Consider the following 20,958-nt stretch of genomic DNA (forward strand, 5'->3'; position numbering starts at 1 on the left):
GAGAGGGGGAGAGGGAGAGCGAGAGGACAGGAGAAGAGAGGAGGAAGAAGCAGCAAAGATAGAGCAGAACAATCTGGCCAGGAGAAACTTGAAGTAACTAAGGGTCTCAGAACTGGGGAATAAGTTAGTATATTGTTAGTTCTGGCCAATCTAGGTTTATTAGTTATAAATATAATAACTGAATTATATGGATTTTTTTGTTCGGGATTATTGGAGTTGAAAATTACTGCTACATGTATAAAAGTTAGTTTTAGTGAGTCTCAGAAATACTTCTTACCTTAGTTACTGTACCTCATTTTGGAACTTTACATAAATCGGATGAACAGAAGTCTGTAAGATTCTCTGAAAACTCTGAAGTACAAAGTGGTACCCAATGACGTAGCTTCATCTAGATCTGACTTGCCTTTGCTTAAACACTCCTCAGGCCTTAATTCATCTTTCACATTTTCACATTCTTGTGTTCAAAACTATGTCTTAAGGCTTGTGTGACCAGCAATTTTCCATATTAGTTCATTTATTGTCCCTGGCCATCTTGTTTGCAATCTTAATTTCTCTAAGTATTTTATGCATTATTTAATACTCATAAATACAATGTTCAATAGCCTTGTTTCTGATTTTCCATTATATTAGTCATCATAGAACTAGGAAAAAATACAATGGAACATAAAAGAGGAGAGATAACAAAAGCAACAATCAAGAAAAGATAGATATATCTTGGCTGACCTCAAACTCTACTACAAACTCTACCTATTTAGCTGTTTCTGTAGTTCCAACCTGTTCCTAAAGATACTTGAGGAGCCGCTTGTTTTAGTCTATGAGGGAATCCAGAATATTTTGATTTAATAAGGGTGGCAACAAGTGGATGGAGAGTCAGGGCAAGCAGTGGAGAAGCAAAAATTCTTCCTTCAATACTCTTTTTTGTGTATTATTGACAAAGAAGAAGTACTGCTCAGCTATTAAAAACAATGACTACATGAAATTCTTAGGCAAATGGATGGAACTAGAAAATATCATCCTGAGTGAGGCAGCCCAGTCACAAAAGAACACACATGGTATGCACTCACTGATAAGTGGATATTAGCCCAAAAGCTCAGAATACCCAAGAAACAATTCATAGACCATATAAAGTTCAAGAAGAAGGAAGATCAAAATGTGGATGCTTTAATTCTCCTTAGAAAAGGGAACAAAATACTCATGGGAGGAAATACAGGGACAAAGAGTGGGGCAGGCAGGTACATAAGAAAAGGCCATCCAGAGACTGCCCCACCTGAGGATCCATCCCATATGTAGCCACCAAACCCAGTCACTATTGCTGATGCCAAGAAGTGCATGCTGACAGGAGCCTGATATGAATGTCTCCTGAGAGGCTCTGTCTGCAAGAGCCTTGCTGATACAGATGAGGATGTTTGCAGCCAACCACTGGACTGAGCACAAGGACCCCAATGGAGGAGTTAAAGAAAGGACTGAAGGAGCTGAAGGAGTTTGCAACCCCATAGGAAGAAAAACACTTTATAAGAGTTCCCAGAAGCTTGGGTTTCAGTTGATTCCAAGGCAGTCCATGGTCACAACCAAGATGAGGAATCCCTGAATCTAACAACACAGACACAAGTGCACATACAATCAAACATTCAAGTTTTTACTGAAAAAGGAAAAGGACATTCATTTGTACAGAGGTTATACTGATGCTATACTAGTGGTAACTGTGTGTGTGGGCGGTTTAAGGTTGATGCTGATATGCAGGTGAGGGCTGGCACAAGTTAGGTCAAGGCCCATGACTGGAAACTAAAAAGTAAGGTGGGGGACAAAGTTTTTGTAAGGTGAAAGGGAAGAGGAAAAGGAGAGGGAGAATCAAGATGGAGATAGAGAAGGACGACCTAGATCTGGGTGGTCTTAAATGACCATAGGCAGTTATGAATATTTCTTAAGGGGTGGCTTTCTGTAGGTCAATTTATGGGAGGATTATATCTTTATCAATTGGCTGTGAGTTTATTGTGTGGACGTATTGAGAATTTAACATATATATCTGATTGCTAAAGTACAGTTTATTGAGTCTTGTTTTAACGGGTTGCTGGGAGTTTATACTATAACTACCAGGGGGCAGTTGCTGGGAGTGTGGACAGAGTCCTTGACAGGGAGTCATGATAGGCCAGCCGCAGGAGAGGGCAGCTGGCAATGGGGGCCAAGAGACTGCCGGGGGTAGAGGATAGCGAGAGGTAACATGGCATAGTGCCACACTGGAACCGGTTGCCACTGAGATGAAGGTACCCCGCAGATGTCATGTGGCCCTATGGTGCCAACACTAGCATGGGATAAAAGTTCCATTTTTTAAAATAATTTAATAACGGGAGTGGTGTATGTGTGGGGTTACATGTATAAGAAAGGTAACATTCTTAAGGGGAATAGGGTAGTAAGGAGGTAGACTGAAAATAAGAGGGTAAAAAGTGCTGCTGCATATGTATTAATGTCAAAGTGATATTTTTACTTGGCATGCAGTCTAAGTAACTTACCCTGTCACTATCATAAAGTATCTGACAAGGGCAACTTACAGGAAAAAGGGTTTAACCTGACTGTGGCTAAAAGTTATTGTCTACCATGATGATAAAGTTGAGGCAGCAAAAATTTGAAGCAGCTGCTCATGCTGCCTCGTCAAGAAGCAGATGGAGAAAGATGAGATCCTTCTTATACAATCAAGGATCCCAACCAACAAATAGGACCTATCTGTTCACCTACTATCAAAAAGTCTTCTGACCTCAATTAATCAAGATAAACCCTTCAAAGGAATGGCCTGAAGCTTATCTAGGATGTGATTCTCAATTTCATCTATTGGCATCTAAGATAAAGATCCCTTCTCCAACTCTTGTTACTTGAACCCAAACACAACTTAAAAACATGTTTTAAGTTTATATTTATGCATATACATATGTCTGTCAGTGTGGGCCCATACACAGAGGTCAAAAGGCAACTTACAGGAGTGGGTTTCTTCTTTCTCTATTATGTGGGTACTGAGGAAAATTTCCAGTCATCAGGATTGTTGCAAAATACATTTAACCCACTGACCCATGTGCTGGCTCCAGCTATATCACTTTAAACCATAACATTCCTTTCAAGTACCAAGTCTTATATCCATCTCCTAAGTCAACTAGAGTCCAGCTTTCAGGAGATATAATAAATTTAGCAATTTTATGAGTTGAAAAGATCATAATCCATACTTCATCCAAGACTCATAGCGATCACTTCATTCTGATCCCCTCCAAAATAAAAATCTAGCAACAATTCCCAACATACAACAACATAGAATAAATATTCCCGTTCCAAAACAGAATAATCAGAGCACAAGGAGTGACCAGACCAAGGACTAAAATTCAGTATGACAAATATAAACAATCTAGCAGCTCCACTCTGACATGTGGGTGTAGGTTGATGTCATTATGCAGGTGAAGGCAGACACAACATAAAACGAGGTCTGTCATTGAATGAGAAGGAAGGGAGGCAGGAACAGATGTTTTAGAAGGAGAGGGGGAAGCAAAAGAGAGGAGAGAGGCAACATGGAGGCAGATGTAAATGATCCTCGCCATGAATCTCTACATAGATACACGTTGTTATGAATATTTCTTAAGGGTTGGGTTTCTAAAGGTCAATTTATCTTATCTAGGTGGGAGGTTTATATCTCTATCAATTGGTTGTGAGTTTATTGTGTGGATGTATTGTGGATTGAGATTTTAACATATAAATCTGATTGTTGAGTTATAGTTTATTGAGTCATGATTTCACTGGGAGTTTGTATTTTCACTACCAGAGTTTATTGCAGGGGCCCACAGTAGGCCAGTCTCATGCTGGACTTCTAGAGCCCTGATTTTATCAGGTAGTTGGAACTAGAGAGTTTGCAGCTAGTAGAGAGCTGCTGAGAGAAATACTAACCAGACATAAATTATGGTTAGTTCCATACAACTCTCCAGTGGTGGAGGTAACTCTAGGGACTAGGGTAGCAAGGTGCCATGCTGGAACAGCCTGCAGACCACCTAGGACAGAGAACCTTGGAGACAGCGTGGAACCACTGAAATAAAGATACCCCACAGTGCCATGTGGTCCTATGGGTCCTGGCACTAGTGCAGGATAAAAAGGTTCCACCTTTTTTAATATTTACCGCAACATGTGGGGACCTCTGATGAAAATCAGTTGACTGCGAATGGCATAGGGAGCCCCACCATCTGGCTCTGCCAGCAGGACTCATTCCTTTGTCTTATCTCAACCTCTCTTTTTGCTGATTCTTCAGCAGACCATCCTTGCCCCACACTCCTGCATCATCTTCAATATCCTCTGCCATGCATTTATTCAGTTATCTAACAGATTGTTATTCTCAGACTTGACTGATCTGCAAGATTCTGATATCTGTAATGTCTTCCTTCAGTCATATCAAATACATCAAATTATTTGCAAATAATGCCTCATGTTTAGCCACACTCTGTATTAATATGTATCATTAATACTTCCATAATATACATTACTAAATAAGTTCTAAGGACAGACATTGCTACATTATTGATATCAGTGTAGTTCATTTGCTTTTATGAAGTGTGTATACTAGAAAAGGATTCTGCCAGACTCAGTGTATGTAGGATTTTCTGTAGTATGGACTCATGAATCCAATACAAACCCTAAGAAATTAACTTGGTTAAGGCTATTTAATTTGTAGGGTTTCCTTAAGAAATGTTTTATGATGTTAAGGTGTGAAAAATAGAATAAACAGCTTCTATTATCAATTGAGTATCTTACTTTCATTCCTGCATGCAGTTTTCACTGAGTTTGGAATAACTTTTCCACATGTAGCTACAAAGTTCATCTACAGTATGATATTTTGGTGTTAAACAAAGGAAACAAAGTTCTTTGCTGTACCCTTACAGGACTTTTCTGCAGTATACAAGCTCCGGTGTCCTGGAGAGGCTGAACATACCTAAGGGCTTTGTGTTATTGCTTCTAGTACAGAGGGGAGAGAAATGCCTCCGATGCTTCCCTACAATAATTTGTTGGTGTCATGAGTGGTATGACCAAAAACAACTTTGCAGAGCAAATATTTTATTTCAACATAAAGGTCACTGTCTTAGGGTTTTATTTCTATAAACAGACACCATGATCAATGCAAATTTTATAAAGAACAATATTTAATTGGGGCTGGCTTACAGGTTCAGAGGTTCAGTCCATTATCATCAAGGTGGGAGCATGGCAGCACCCAGGTGGGCATGGTGCAGGAGGAGCTAAGTTCTACATCTTCACCTGAAGGAAGTCAGGAACATACTGAGTATCCTCAGGCAGCTAGGAGAAGGGTCTCCAAGCCCACCCACACAGTGACACACTTCTTTCAACAAGGCCACACCTTCTAATAGTGCCACTCCCTGGGCCAAGCATATGCAAACCATCACAGTCACTGTTTCTCTTCCAGGGAAGCAAGGGCAGCAAGTGAAGTAGAAACCATGTTTCCTGACATGTTACTTACTCTCCTGCTCACCTAAAATCCTTATGTAACCCAAGAACACTTCCCCAGGGTGGTGCTGCTTGTCCTGACTGGACACTACAACATTAGTTAACAGTCAAGAAAATGCCCCAGGACATTTGCAAAAGGTACTCTCATCCAGGAAAGCACACATTCAGATATTGCTGGGCATTCATGCTTATGTAGACATAAAGAATATCTAAGCCTTGGTCCTTTTCTGCATATAAGTAGGGTTTCTCTCAGAAATGAATTATTGAGGTTTAACTAGGACTGAATGATAACTAATGCCTTCACCACACCCTTCACCTGATAGCACTGATGTTCAGGATAAAGATCATTGTGATTTAAGATATGAAGCAACACTAAAAGCCTGTCACTCCCTTCACAGTTGGGCAAGTTTCTCTGCAGAATGAACATTACTGATGGTAGAACGTGTTGACATCATGTTAAAGCACTAAGCATTCTTCACATGCACATGGCTTCTCTACTTAATGGATTCATTTGTCTTGGGTAAGGTCTGAATATTTAGCAAGATTTTTATCACATAGTACTTATAAAATTTCTATTAAGAATGAATTCCTTGGGGCTGGGGATTTAGCTCAGTGGTAGAGCGCTTACCTAGGAAGCGCAAGGCCCTGGGTTCGGTCCCCAGCCCCGAAAAAAAGAACCAAAAAAAGAAAAAAATGAATTCCTTGATGTCTTTTAAGGGATCAAGATCGGAAAAAACATTTGCCACATTTTCCACATTTATAGGGTTTCTCTCCAGTATGAACAATCTGGTGCTGATTGAGGCTATCAAGTCTAGAAAAGGTTTTCCCACATTGTTTACATATGTGAGCTATCTCTCCAGTATGGACTCTCTGATGTGCAGTCAGGGCTGAGTAATTAGGAAAGCCAGAGTGGCATTCCCCACATTTATAGGCATGAATCTTTTGGTGTTTTTTAAGGTCTAAAGTAGAGTAAAACATTTTCCCACATTATTCACATTTGTACAGTTTCTCCCCAGAATGACGCAACTTGTGCCAAGAGAGGTATGAAAGGGTAGAAAATGTTTTCCCACACTGTTCACATTTGTATGGTTTCTCTCCAGATTGAAATCTTTGGTGATCCTGAAGGTGTGGAAAAGAATAAAACCTTTTGCCACATTCTCCACACTTGTAGGAATTCTCTTCAAAATGAATTCTTTGATGGTGCTTAAGGAATGCAGAAGAATAAAATGCCCTGTCGCAGTTTTTACACTTATAGGGTTTCTTTCCAGCATGGATTTTTTGATGTCACTTAAGCAATGAAGGGTAGTGAAATGCTTTGCTGCATTCTGTACACTTGTAGGGTTTCTCTGCAGAATGAATTACTTGATGCTTCTTAAGCAATAAAGGACAGTAAAATAGTTTCCCACATTCTTCACACTTGTAAGATTTATCTGTAGAATGAGTTCTTTGATGTACCTTAAGCAATGAAGGGTAGGAAAATACTTTGGTACATTCTTCACACTTGTATGGTTTTTCTCCAGAATGACTTTTCTGGTGTCTATAATGTGTTGAGCGAGTACTAAAGGCTTTACTACATTCTTCGCATTTGTAGGGTTTTTCTCCAGTATGTATTCTGAGGTGTTCAGAAAGGTTTGAATGAGTATTAAAGGCTTTACCACATTCTTCACACTTGTAGGGTTTTTCTCCAGTATGAACTCTCTGGTGTATAGAAAGTCTTGAGCGAATACGAAAGGCCTTACCACATTCTTCACACTTGTAGGGGTTCTCCCCTGTACCAATTCTCTGGTGTTGAACAAGCAGTGAATTGCAATAAAAGGCCTTGCTGTAATCTTTACATATATTTAGTGTTTTTCCTGTTGACCAAAAGTTGATATATGAACAAAAGCTTAGCACATTCTTTATATTTTTAATGCTTATCTTTAAATGGAGACATTTACTCATACCTTCTTATTGATAAATCAGAAACAACACAATATTCCTACACCTGTATTCATTAAGCATAAATCAGGAAATATAATAGGAGGAAACAATGTAAATTTCTACTGAGGTAAAAGCTTGATCAAATCAAATACAGAAATAATGTCTGCCAGGTGGTGGTGATGCACACCTCTAATCCCAGCACTCTGGAGGCAGAGAGAAGTGGATATCTCTGAGTTCAAGACCAGCCTGGTGTACAGAATGAGTTCCCGGGCAGTCAAAGCTACACAGAGAAAATCCACCTCAAACAAACAAGCCAAAAAAGAAAAAAAAAAAAAAGAAAGAAAGGCATACTATTCAAAGTTAAATTAGTAATTATCTATGACAAACATATCCTAAGGGTATTATTTGAACAAAAATAAATACCTTAAATACACATAGATATTATATGTGGACATAGCCAGCATTAACAACTTGGAAAACAGGAGATAAAAGGTGACTGTGTGAGACTGACGCAATACAGAAATAGCATTCTTACCCTAAGTATGAATTTTAGAATTTTTAGGTATGAATGAAAACATGCATAATAAATACATCTACAATAATCTTAATATACCTCATGGATTTCAGGCAGTATTTATATTCTTTTTGAATGACAAATATCTCACTATCAAAATTATGAAAAAATATTAGGTTAACCTATGAATAACAACTTCTGCTAAAGACAATATATTGTCAATGAAAAAGTGTTAAAATTAGCCTACATTGTAAGAACTATTAATTTACAAGATGTAACACCCACTGAGCAGTGAAAAGAGACTATGTTCAAGGCATGAAAACACGAGACTTGTTCTTTTTTGTTGTTGTTGTTTTTAATTTTTTTAGATTTATTTTTTATTTATCTGAGTATACTGCAGTTATCTTCAGACACACCAGAAGAGGTCAATCAGATCTCATTACAGATGGTTGTGAGCCACCATGTGGTTGCTGGGAATTGAACTCAGGACCTCTGGAAGAGCAGTCAGTGCTCTTAACTGCTGAGCCATCTCTCCAGCCCCAGGAGACTTGTTCTTACACAGGAAGTGGAAACACACTGTTGTGATGCTCGCAGAACTAGAACTCACATATATCCTTACCTTACACTGGCCGAAAGTGCTTATCATTGGATAATCTATCCACAAAATTATATAGGTTACATAGAGACAAATGATTATAGGTTAACCACTGTCAAGTAACACACTCAAACTACCAAGAAAAAAGAACCTTGAATCCACAACACTCTGAAAATGTATTGAAGAGCTATTAAATTTCTTCGAGTTTTGGGCAGTTTTAATCTATGACTAGATATCCACAAAGGATACACATTCTAAATCCTTAGTAGCAAGTGTGTTATAGGGAAAAAATAAGGATACATTTTCGTCATTCACAAAGAATTCTGATGAGGTGATTCGAGTATAAGTGATACCAAAAACATTTATGTATGAAGTTAGTCTTACAATGGATTCAACAGATAAGTCTTTAGAAAATGTGTGCAGATTTTCAGAGGTTTAGGACACAGTGTGAAGTCAGTTATAATGTAAACTCAAAAAAATGAAGTTCTTCCAAGTCCCTGTAAGGATGAGTACATCTCAACATCAGGGAAATACAAAGCTTAAGAAAATAAAACCATCATAAACATCTGAGGTGAACGTTTTTGACAAAAAAAAAAAAAAATGAAAGGAGAGATCTAAAGAATGATTCCCTTGACAGCACTTCTCAATGCCTATGGTGAAGCCTGGCTTTCTGTTGAATTTTTGGACCTCAACTCTGTCCCCTGATTCCCGCCTTCCTACACACCTGGGTGCACAGGGGCTGCTGCTTGTCTCTTCTCATCCCAAGGTCCTTGTCTTTGCTCCAGGAATGTCACCAGGAATGGCTTAGAGGCAGCAAGACCTGTTTGTAGGAAAAGAGAATAAGATTGTTTAAGTGTCCTTCTACTGGGAATTGACATGTCCCTTCCAGTACAGTGTTTATAAGGAAGGAGATGTTGCAATAAATGACTGCAGACATTTAGTTTCTTTCTCTTTTTCTTTTCTTTTCTTCTTCTTCTTCTTTTTTTTTTTTTCTTTTTTTCGGAGCTGGGGACCGAACCCAGGGCCATGCGCTTGCTAGGCAAGCGCTCTACCACTGAGCTAAATCCCCAACCCCAGACATTTAGTTTCTTAAATGTCAGACAGGATCATTACCATATGTGAAGGAATTTACAGTATCCAGATTCTGAGTTTAAAGGGAAAGGCATTAAAATTGAATTGTGAAACATTTTCTTTCCTAGGTAAGGTACATGCCTATTGCAACAGTGTTTGTAACCTTTCCACTTCTGTGGAGGATGCATTCCACCAACACAGACAGGCTAAACACACAAGAGAAAGCAATGCTTCTCACAAAAGCACATTCCATAATTTTTCTTTAAAACCAAGAAGATGCAGCTCGCCGTGGGGAAGCCTATGCACAGGTGAGATAATGTACAGGGGAAGAAACATGTTAACAGTGAAAGAATTCACAGGGCACATGTTCTCACCCAGGGACACCAGGTTGCTGTAATTCTCCAACATCACATCCCTGTACAGATTCCACTGAGCAGGCCTTAGGCATTCCCTCTCTTCTGGAGAGAAATCAATGGCCACATCCCAGAATGACAGCATTTCCTGAAATAAAGATTAATGAATGATAACACACTTTAATTAAAACCACTAATAACAGGCATTGTGGATCTAGACATACTAGCTCTCTGTCAATGTCACACAAGCTAGGTTAATCTGAGAAAAGGGAACCTCAATTGAGAATGGATATTCCATATTCCTGCATGCAACCCTATAAAAGGCTATTATTGGTATGAGACAATTCAGCTTGTGTGGTATAATCCCTGGGCAGGTGGTCTTAGATGGTATAAGAAAGCAGAACCAGAGAGCAAGCCAGTTAGCAATGTTTCTTCATGACCCATGCTCCAGTTTCTGCCTCCAGGTTCCTGCCTTGACTTCACTCAGTGATGGACTATTACCCAAAGTTCTAAGTTGAAATAAATCCATTCTTCTCCAAGTTGCTTTGGTCATAGTATTTATCACTATAATAGAAACTCTAACTAGCAGGCATCTTGGGCTTGTTTCTACAATGATATATTTTGCCCAGGATGAAAAAAGAGTCAGAATGCTTCTACCGTAGGTTAGTAATATTCCTTGGAGGCTTCTGATGTGGACACATGGTCTCACTATTGGACCCAACCTCAAAGAAAGAGAAGGCAGAAGATCCTACAAGCCCATGTAGATACTCTACTTTTAAGATAGATGAAATCTATAAGATAATTTAAAAAAAGCTAGATGAACTCTAAAGTAAATGCTTCCAAAGAAAAACCTGTATTTAGTGCCACATGCTAGTTTTATACATAACACATACATTTCTCAGAGGATAAAGTCATGGTGAAGGAGAAGGAACTTCCCAACACTTTATTTGCACAGTTATGTGAAGTGGAAAGTAAGCCTTCAGTCATGAGTATGAAATGCAATGCAAATGTGGATTAATGCAGAGGCTCTGGGCTGGGGTCTGGCTTCCTTAATTTGTACATGGTTCAGTAGTGAGTCTAATGACAGTGCACCTAGAGACAGAAGATGGAACAGCCAAGGGATGGAACAACAACAACACAAAACCTCACAGACAAAATATAATTTAGGTATCAGAACCAATTAAAAACCAGCAAGCACAGGAATAAAAACACTTCTAACCAGACGTCGCTGGGATCTTCTGGTCATCTCCCCTTCCACTTTTCCTCAGACAGAAAACATTTGATATATTCCTAAAGATACCTGTGTCTCACTTTGTTGTGTCCAAGAGTTATAATAGATGGTTATGGTGGACTGAATGATAATTCCCCCCCCCCCACATATATATTTGATTGCTTTGTCCAGTTTGTTCAACTCTTCAGGAAAGATCAGGTGTTGTGGCCTTTTTAGAGTAGGTGTGGTCCGGCTAGAGGAGGTGTGTTAATGGGGGGGGGGGGGCTTTGAAGCTTCAAAAGCCCAATCTAGGCCCAGTGTGTCTCTGTCTCCCTCCCCTGTGGATTAGGATACAAGATCTCACCTACTGCTGCAGCACCATACCTGCCTGATTGCCACCATGCTCCTTTCCCTACTGATCATGAGCTAACCATCCAAGCTGTACGCAGACCCCAATTAAATGTTCTGTTTGATAAGTTGCCATATTCCTGGTCTCTCTTTATAGCATTAGAACTGTACCTAAGAGAGCAATGGTAACACATTTTCCTTGTTTTCAAATTTTCAATTTCAGTTTATTTTTTTCAAAAAATGACTTATGACAAAAACCATATAATATCCCCTTGTTTAATGAAAAAAGAGATTTCTATATTAATAAAGTACTTTGCATTAAATTTATGGATAAACTTTGCATAGTTTTTCCATGAGTTTTTGTTACAGGATATTGGAACCTGTATCTAGTTAGAGTGTGGCTCAGCCTTAGCACACACCTTTAGTCCCTCTGACTAGAATGCAGACATGCCTTTAATCCCAAACAATGAAGGCAAAGTTAATATGTAAAAGAAAGTACCCATGTTTGAGAGTGATGACTAATTGAGTGGCAGAAAAGGTGACAAATCAGAGAAAGATTTGACAGAATAGGATATGCCCAACTCTCACAAGAAGAGAGAGGAAAGAAAAGCTACTTAAGGGAGAGACAGACAATACAGGTGGAAGAGAGTACAGTACAGGAATACCAGAGAGCCCGTGGAGAGCAGTGCAGTAGAAGTAGAGGGAGAGTGGAGCAGCACAGAGGAGGAGGAGGAAGTTTTAAGGGGAGAGTTTTATAGAGACAGGTTGAAGGGAGAACAAGCTAGACACAGGTGAAGACAGAATAATGAGCAAGAGAATGAGAAGGAGCCAGAAGATTAGAAAAGATTGCTAGAGTAAGTTTGAGGGCAAACAGAGCAATTCAGTAAGAAGCTGAGAAGCTAGATTGAATGAATCAGCTGGGAGAGGAGTTGGAGCCAGAACAGCTGAGTAGAACCAGCCAGCCAGAGTTCAGAAAGAACAAGAAAGGGTGGGTTCATTCAGTAGCACGTCTCAGAGGCTGAATGCATTCTAAGTCTAGATAAGATTGTGTGGAGGCTAGAAGCTTCTAGGACTAGGACTAGGTTAGGAGGCAGAGACTATAACATGTTTTCAGGCAAATAAAAAGTGCTTTTATAGTTAATCTCCTTAAACAATGTTTTTATTATTAAAATGTCAAAAGTGCTGTCTTGTATGCATCTAAAATGTACACACCAAAGTTTACACACACCCAGCATCCAGCCTAACTGTGGTGTGAGCTCTGTTTTCCTAGGGCACCATTTCAGAGCATCCAAGCTCAGTAAATCTTCAAGCTGCAGCTTTCTGATATCACTGGCCAATGAGAAAAACCATTATATTTCCACTATCTGTGAGTTACAACTCTACACATTTAACATATGAATGGGATCATGTGATACATGTCTTTCTGTGCCTTAAACAAGTTACAGTTTCAGCCATATTTTCTCAACTTGCATGACTTTATTCCTTTTCTTAAGTATTATTTAATTAAAATATAATTACATTTCCCAATCTCCTTCCTAACTCCAATCATGTTCTTTTCTAAGTTCCTAGACCTTATGTTCCAGAAATATATTCTCTTAGATCCATGAACTAACTAGCTAGAGATATTTGCCTATAGGTCTAGTCCCTTTTGATCAGGTTTTAAGTCCAATTAGACAGTTGCTGTTTATGCCAAGATGTGAGTGGTCCTGTGGCACTTTTAGGGATATCTGGCTGTACTGGTCATTGTTGTGGTTCATAGATATAACAGCTAAGTAGGACTGTTTATTGCTTTCCCTCCCTTGGTAGCTTGCAAAGCACCTTCCAGAGCTATGAAACCTAGTCCTTAAAAGGTGGAGCTTCAGGTCGGATCCAGCTCCAGTCCTTTGTGTCTTGGATCTGAAGTACATGGTCTTTTCCTTAATGGGAAGAAGGAGTAGCTATAGTCAAAAGATTCTTGGTAGGGATGAAGCATACACTTTGGAAAGAAAGATTATACTGAAAAATAGCCTTTAATCATAAGTGTAGAGTGAACAAGTAGTGAGGCCGGTAGACTTCCAAGTCAGAAGTAGACTGAAGAATGCAATGGATAAAAACCCTGTCATTTCTCAAGGGGGGAAAAAAGCACACTCTGTAGAAAGTACACTTTGTACACATGCTCCACTATATTCATAGCAAACTTATTTATAATAGCCAAAAGCTGTAAAGAACCCAGATGCCCTTCAACTGAGGAATGGATACAGAAAATGTGGTACATCTACACAATGGAGTACTACTCAGCTATCAAAAACAATGACTTCATGAAATTCATAGGCAAATGGATGGAACTGGAAAATATCATCCTGAGTGAGGTAACCCAATCACAGAAAAACACACTTGGTATGCAATAGATGGATATTAGCCCAAAACTTCGACTTACTCAAGATACAATCCACAAACCACATGAAACTCAAGAAAGATGACAAAAATGCGGAGGCTTCACTTCTTCTTAAAAAGGGAAACTAAAATATCCATAGGAGGGGTAGGAAGGCAAAGTGTAGAGCAGAGTCTGAAGGGAAGGCCATTCAGAGCCTGCCTCATTTGTGGCCTATATATATACAGCCACCAAAACTAGATAAGATGGATGAAGCTAAGAAGTGCATGCTGACAGAAACCGGACATACATCTCTCCTGAGAGACACAGCCAGAACATGTCAAATACAGAGGCGAATGCTACCAGCAAACCACTGAACTGAGAACGGTACCCCTGTTGGAGGAAATAGAGAAAGGACTGAAAGAGCTGAAGGGACTTGCAACCCTATAAGAACAACATTGCCAACCAACCAGAGCTCCCAGGGACTAAACCACTACCCAAAGACTATACATGGACTGATCCTGGGCTCCAACTGCATGTGTAGCAAAGGATGGCCTTGCTGGGCACAAATAGAAGGAGAAGCCCTTGGTCCTGCCAAGGTTGGACCCCTAGTGTAGGGGATTGTCGGGAAAGGGGGGTAAGGGTGAATAGATGGGGAGGGGAACAACCTAATTGAAGGGGAGGGGTAGGGGTTAGGGGGCTAGTGAACAGGAAACCGGGAAAGGGAATAACATTTGAAATGTAAATAAGAAATACCCAATTTTTAAAAAATGGAAAAATAAATAAATTAATTAATTTAAAAAAAGAAAGTGTCTTTGTAGTTAGCAGAACATTGTCTCACATTTACAAGTAAACAAAAATCACAATTCCACTCTTTATCTGTGAGATTGCTCACACCAGGAAAATGGTCAGCTTGGAGAACTGCAGTAACTCTGGGCAGAGTGAAGGCTGAGAAGTTCTGAGAGAACTTGAGCAAATCTCCAGTGGTGATCTGACTGCAAGGATCAGTCCCTAATGCTGCCCAGTACAGGCCACCACTGTTCCCTGTGGGGAAGAAACTCAGGCCACTTCCTCTATGTGGGATGCTGGTGAGGGGACAAGAGAAAGCCTGCTGCCAGGATCTCAGTTAGTTGGAATTTTAACCAGTATAATTAAGCAAACAATTCAGGGGAAGTTGAGACTGGCAATGTCTACTTCCTGTGAAGACAAAGTGCAAATAAATTCTGGCCAGAAGGGACAAACTGTGATTTATTAAAAACTGTGGCAAATTTATTCTAATCTCTGAATTGGGAATCTAATTTTCCTTTCCTTGAATGGAGGCTGGTCCAATAAACCAGCCTATTACAGAACAGACACAGCTCACAAGAACTTTATGTTCAGCGTTTCTCAGAGATAATTTTTGGCAGAAGCCAGACAAACTTCAGTCCTAGGAAATTTTAAGGAAGTCAAGGCTAGATGGAAAGAGACTCACAAGCTCCACACAATAATGACTCTCCATTCAGACTGGGCTTATTAATTTATCAATTAAAGAACACATTGTTTTAAAAATACTCTAAGTGAATCATTAAGTAACATTGCACTGATCTTTCCCAACCTTTTTTTAAAAAAGAGATTTATTTATCTATTTATTAATTCACTGTGGTTGTCTTCAGACTCACCAGAAGAGGGCATCAGCTCTCATTACAGATGGTTGTGAGCCACGTGTGGTTGCTGGGACTTGAACTCAGGACCTCTAGAAGAGCAGTCACTGCTCTTAACCACTGAGCCATCTCTCAGCCCTTTTCCCAACCTTTGATGCACAAAAGTGTGGCACACAACAATCATCAACTTTTGGTTTAAGTTAACACATTTTTGCAATAGGAAGATTCAAATACTGCAATTGGAACCCTAAAAAGGACATAATAGAACATATTCCACATATTTATTGGAAGAGTGCAATGAATTTGAATTTTAGCTTCATTATAAATATCACAGGACTTCTGTACTTCACATGCCTAGATATATCCGGATTTTAAATAATCAGTATTCGTTATTGAGTCTTCTTAACATACTAGTAAGAGGTGTGTATCCAACAAACAGGTGTGGCTCACATTGTGATCCACTGACTCATTTTTATGTAGCTACAACAGAGAAATGAGCAACAGGATACAGAATTTAAGGAGGCCAGCCAAAATGTACAGACACTTTACACCTCAAAATATGTCATTGCATTTGAAAACAATTTTAAATGGACCCAATGACTGAGACTTTTATAACCTCAAAAGGCAAAGTAATGAAAAATCTGTGTTTCCCAAGTCTTTTCCATGCATACATGTTTGGTTTCTATTCAATTCTGTCCAAATACTGTCTGTAACTTCTCTCAATGGTCTAAGACATAATCATTTAGATGACCAAGAACAATGCTACTATCTAGCATACTTTCCCTTCTGAGTTTCCTGTGTAACTCCTCCCTTCATTAAACACGGTAGCATACAAGAAAAAGATCCTAGAAGAAGCAAGTAGAACCGGACACTACAGGGCACTAACCTCCCAACGGCAGAGGAGGGACTGGTGTGTTTCTTTGCTCATTGAATGGCACAATGCCACATGTAAATGACAGTGGAGGATCTGGCTGTCATTCCGCATGTGCGGGGGGCGGGGAAGTTTCTGTTTTGGCTAACTAGGGATGCATTCTACACATTCGATGTGATGTGCTGTGTAAGGAAGGAGAAGGCATCCAAGAGACAGAGAAGCAGGAAGTGGGTGTAAACCACCATGGGCTGCATCAGACAAGGAGAATTCCAGAGTGGAAATGAGGTCTGTTTACTTTCAATTACATAAATACATAAAGTTCTTTAAGTTCTTCCTCACCCTGCTGACCTGACAGGAAAGGCTGGCAGCCTAAAACAAGATAAGCTTTTCACCTGCTCCTGGGGCCCCTGCTAATGGACCGGCTCAACGAGATCAAGGCCAGACTGAAGCATGTTTGTACAACAGCTGTGGGCCAAGCAGACATCCTGTCGTTCTTGAAAAGGAATTAACCAAAACATAGGGATGGAAGGCCCTTCAAAGGCTTAAGAAACTCCAGCCCTGAAGGAGAAGCTGGGCATCAGTGATCCCAGCCCTCAGTCTGCTTTCTAGTGCTGCTTCTGTCATGAGTCCACTGCACCTGTGTCCCCTCACCCCAAAGCTTTCCTTTTTTTTTTTTTTTTTCCAGAGCTGGGGACCGAACCCAGGGCCTTGCGCTTGCTAGGCAAGCGCTCTACCACTGAGCTAAATCCCCAACCCCCCAAAGCTTTTCTTTACCACGTGATTCTAGCAGATGTGTCAGCAGTGGCCCAGAATTTCCCAGCTACGATTTTGTGCTTCAGATTTTTTTTTCGTTTAATTCACCAACTGGCAGAGAAAAAATGATGGTAATCAATACTCCACGTCATACCTAGGCCTGTGTGGAACACACGAGAGGCAGAAAACCCACCTACTCTAGATGTACTGAGAAAACCGTCAACATTCATCTAAGAGTGGGGTCAGCTAGTAACAGAAAATCTCCCCAGCCAAGTAGGAAAGTGAGCTCCTAGCACCACCTGAGGTGCAAGTTAATTGACTCGCCAAGCTGGCAATCTGGATCCTTAGACTATATCCCACTCCTGTGCAACCATTCTGCACTCCTTTCCCAGAAGCCCATGGAAGACTCGCGTTGTGTTCAGAGTTCTGACAAACAGCAGTCAAGGCACCATCAGGCACGCCCTCTCCCCAGCCTGGAAAGGACCTACACATGTCAGCATTTTCTGCCCTCCTATCCACCGCGGCTCTGCTCGCTGTCAGACAGATCCCCGCACCTCAGGCTGCGCTGCTCCCTGGACCAACCTTCATGTCAGAGATGCAACTCGAGAGCTGAGCAGGACAGCACTCTCGCCCAACTTTGGGGAAATAGCACACTTTCAGACAGAATTAGCAAGTACTGTTTCTGGAGTAGGTCCCTGTGACGACACAGGGTCAGACTACACTTCCCACAAGTCTGTGCGAAGAAATTCCCGGAAACCGGGTAGGGCATTTTCTTCTGTTCCGGGATTTGTCACTGGCAAAACGCAGGAGGGTATGAGGGAAAGAAGCCTTCTCTGCTTGACAGCCACGGGGAGTCAGGCTGGTTTTCACCTCCAGTTCCACAAAGTGACATATATAAATATGAATTAAGCCGTTGACAGAAACATTAGGGTTACAAGTCCTTTCTTGTCCATATGTTGTGATTTTAATCTTCAATCACTAGTGTGGAAATAAAACATGTCTTTTAAAGATGACTTTTCAAACCAGCTGTGGTGTGCCTGGTTGTGCTCTTAGCTGCTCAGTGGCTTATGACAGAAGGACCTGGAATCCAAGGCTGGACTGGGCAATTTACAGAGACCTTATTTCTAAATAAAAAAGTAGAAAAATGGATAGGGAGCTAGTTGAAAGTAAAGCCATTGGGTGTAAATGCTTTGGCTCAACCCTACACACATAAGTAATTCTTGTTCTCCTGATCCGGTGTGAGATTATATATATATATAAATATGTGTGTGTGTTTGTGTGATATATATATATATACCAGATTCTACAATTGGTAAAATTGTATTCCTGTGAACGCTGGAACCCATACAGAATATGGACCAAGAACACACAGATTAATAATTGAACAAAGCTAAGAGCCCAGTTCTCTGAAATTTAATTGCATAAAATTCCCAGACTCCATCTTAACATCTTTGCATAATTAAGTCCCTTGTTCACAATTTCATTGCTTAATACATGTAAGAAACTTAGTTTTTGTGAGAAAGGTTCCGGAACTTCACCAAATCCACTTTCCCTGCCAACTCTATTGAGTACCAGCCATCATGTTTGTTTTGAACTCATGCTTGCCTCCCTTGCTCTTCTCTCAAGTGGAGGAACAGAGCTCCTGGGATCACACTGTTGTGTGGAATGGCGCCTGGCCAATCATCCATTGTTGGAATTCCCCATGCAGAGGTCTGATGTCTTGTTCAATTCCCTATCTTTTGTGACCCTGAAATGTCCTATGTAACAAAAATTTGAAAGTCAAGAGCATCTGCCTTAATCTTCCCCCAGTTGGGACACAGAAATGATTCTTTCTTAAATGCAAACATATCTGGGATATCTTCATGGGGTTATTTTTCTGTTGTCTCCATTTCTCAATAGTGGGCTCTCTGTTTAACCTTGGAAGAGAAGGAAGCGGTATCCTGTAGGTGGAGACTAATCGTGCAGAGTGTTCCACAATTCCCGCCTAATCATCATGTTAGGGGCTGAAGTCTGCTGATGGAGAATTCCACCTGAAGCTGGAGTCTCAGGCAATATTTACCTTTATTTAGACTACATTGGCAATTTTTACCTTTGATGCCTCTTAAACACTTTATTCTCATTTCTGGATCTTTCATTTCCTCCACTGCAGCAGTCTGAAAATTGATAGCTTTTGCAAGAGTCACTTTAAACTCTCACACTAACCCTAATGTTCTACCATTTACAACACCTACCTGTCAGTTCACAAAAACCTGTAACTTCACTTCCAGAAGATCTAGCTCCCTTTCCTGACATTGTTGGGCTCATGCACCTATGTATAATATGTACATGCATACATATAGAAGAAAACAATAGTTTTTGTTAACCTCATGCTTAAATATTAGACAAAGAATTAGTGCTTGAAGTGTTTTATATGTGAACCATACAAATTGTTAAGCATCTACTCATGGGTATGTAGACAGCTATACCTGAGCAAAATGAAGTGAAATGGCCTCCTTTCTATTTCTAGTGCAGTTTTTAAGCCCCTATTTGTCCACTACACAGAGGCCACACCACTTACCCATCTATACTGCAGGACCCTTCATTACTGCATCCTTTGCAAGGAGACACATGATCTGACTGTGTAGATAGTTTTGTACTTTATCTAGCTTAGAATGGTAAGTCCTTTAAAAGGTTGTTCAATGCACTGCATTATACGACATCATATTTAATCCAAATATTTCCCTAGTTTCTCTCTACAAAAAAAAATTTTTCTATCCATTTATGCACATATGAAATGTTTCTTGCTTACCTTATGAAATTTGTGCCTTTTGGCTGCCCACCTTCTGGACTTCTGTGACTACTCTTTACTTGGTTCCAAATCATCTGCCCATGCTTCACATGCTGATATTGAGTCTCTCTCTTGGACAGGATTAAGCAGAGTTTTTATTAGCAATGTCTAGCTTGTGAGCATTCTAATTCAAAGAAATAAAAAAGGGGTCATAGAAGATCCATCTCAATTTTCTGCTCTACAGATATAAGTGGTAGGTAGGAAATGCCTTTAGGCACATCCCACTTGTTCATACTACAAACTATAAATATATCAGCTCATCACATACATCCTTGCAATATATGTACCCTTCCTTTTCATTCCCTTAGTCTCTGGATTGGTTTCCCTTTCTGTCCCTATCAAGAACACCCTGACCAAAAGCACCTTGGTCACTACCAAAGTGATTATCTGGGAAGGGGTACCTCAAATGAGAAAATACTCCCAACTAGATTTCCTAGGGAATTTTCTTGATTAATGGTTAATGGGGGGGGGGGCTCTGCTCTTGGTGTGTTAATGGGGAATGGGGCTTCACCTGTGAAGAGGGTCCTGAGCAATATCAGAAAGCAGGCTGAAGAAGGGAGTAAGTAACATCCCTCCACAGCGTCTGCCTCCTGTGCTGACTTCCCTGAGTGATGGGCTATCATCTGGAGGTGTAAGCTGAAGTAAACCCTTTTATCAAGTTGCTGTTTTGTTATCATGTTTTATAATAATAATGGAAGCCCCTAGTGAAAACAAGCTATCATTGAAGGAATTCAGGGCAGAAGGTCAAATGGGAGGAACCTGGAAGTAAGGACAGAGTGGAAAGCATGGATATATGTGGTTTACGGGCCATCCCCATTGGTGTGCAGTTTGATTCATTGTAAACAGAGGACTAGTTGCTCAGGGTAGACAACAGCCACAGTGGTCTGAGCCTTCCCATATCAATCCTCAATCAAGAAATTACCCCACAGACTATAGGCTAGTCTGATAGAGATAATTCCATAATTCCATAATTAAGGCCCCAACTTTCTAGAGGACTTGTTGTTCCATGTTCACAGAATCTAACCATC

General features: G+C 40.2%; 1 protein-coding gene across 10 annotated transcripts; it reads right to left on the minus strand.

Annotated features, from left to right (window-relative positions):
- Nucleotides 1-5,056: 5,056 nt before the first annotated feature.
- On the minus strand, nt 5,057-17,810 carry Zfp58 (zinc finger protein 58). Of its 10 annotated transcripts, XR_015640488.1 has the most exons (6): nt 17,686-17,810; nt 15,498-15,726; nt 9,953-10,079; nt 9,232-9,327; nt 6,367-7,331; nt 5,057-6,074 (listed from the first exon to the last, which is right to left on the minus strand). XR_015640488.1 is itself a non-coding variant. In XM_087589534.1 (5 exons), the coding sequence occupies exons 3-5, from the start codon at nt 10,074-10,076 to the stop codon at nt 6,763-6,765; spliced, it is 789 nt and encodes a 262-aa protein (XP_087445660.1). In that variant the 5' UTR covers nt 10,077-10,079; nt 15,498-15,726; nt 17,686-17,810; the 3' UTR covers nt 5,057-6,762. The 10 variants fall into 10 exon arrangements, 7 of the variants coding, with proteins under 7 accessions (XP_087445660.1, XP_087445663.1, XP_087445662.1 ...); XR_015640448.1 differs by lacking the exon at nt 15,498-15,726; XR_015640489.1 differs by lacking the exon at nt 15,498-15,726 and having other exon boundaries at nt 17,658-17,810.
- Nucleotides 17,811-20,958: the final 3,148 nt, after the last annotated feature.

This window comes from Rattus norvegicus, chromosome 1 (genome assembly GCF_021556685.1).
Source record: "Rattus norvegicus strain SHRSP/BbbUtx chromosome 1, alternate assembly SHRSP_T2T, whole genome shotgun sequence".
NCBI lineage: Eukaryota > Metazoa > Chordata > Mammalia > Rodentia > Muridae > Rattus > Rattus norvegicus.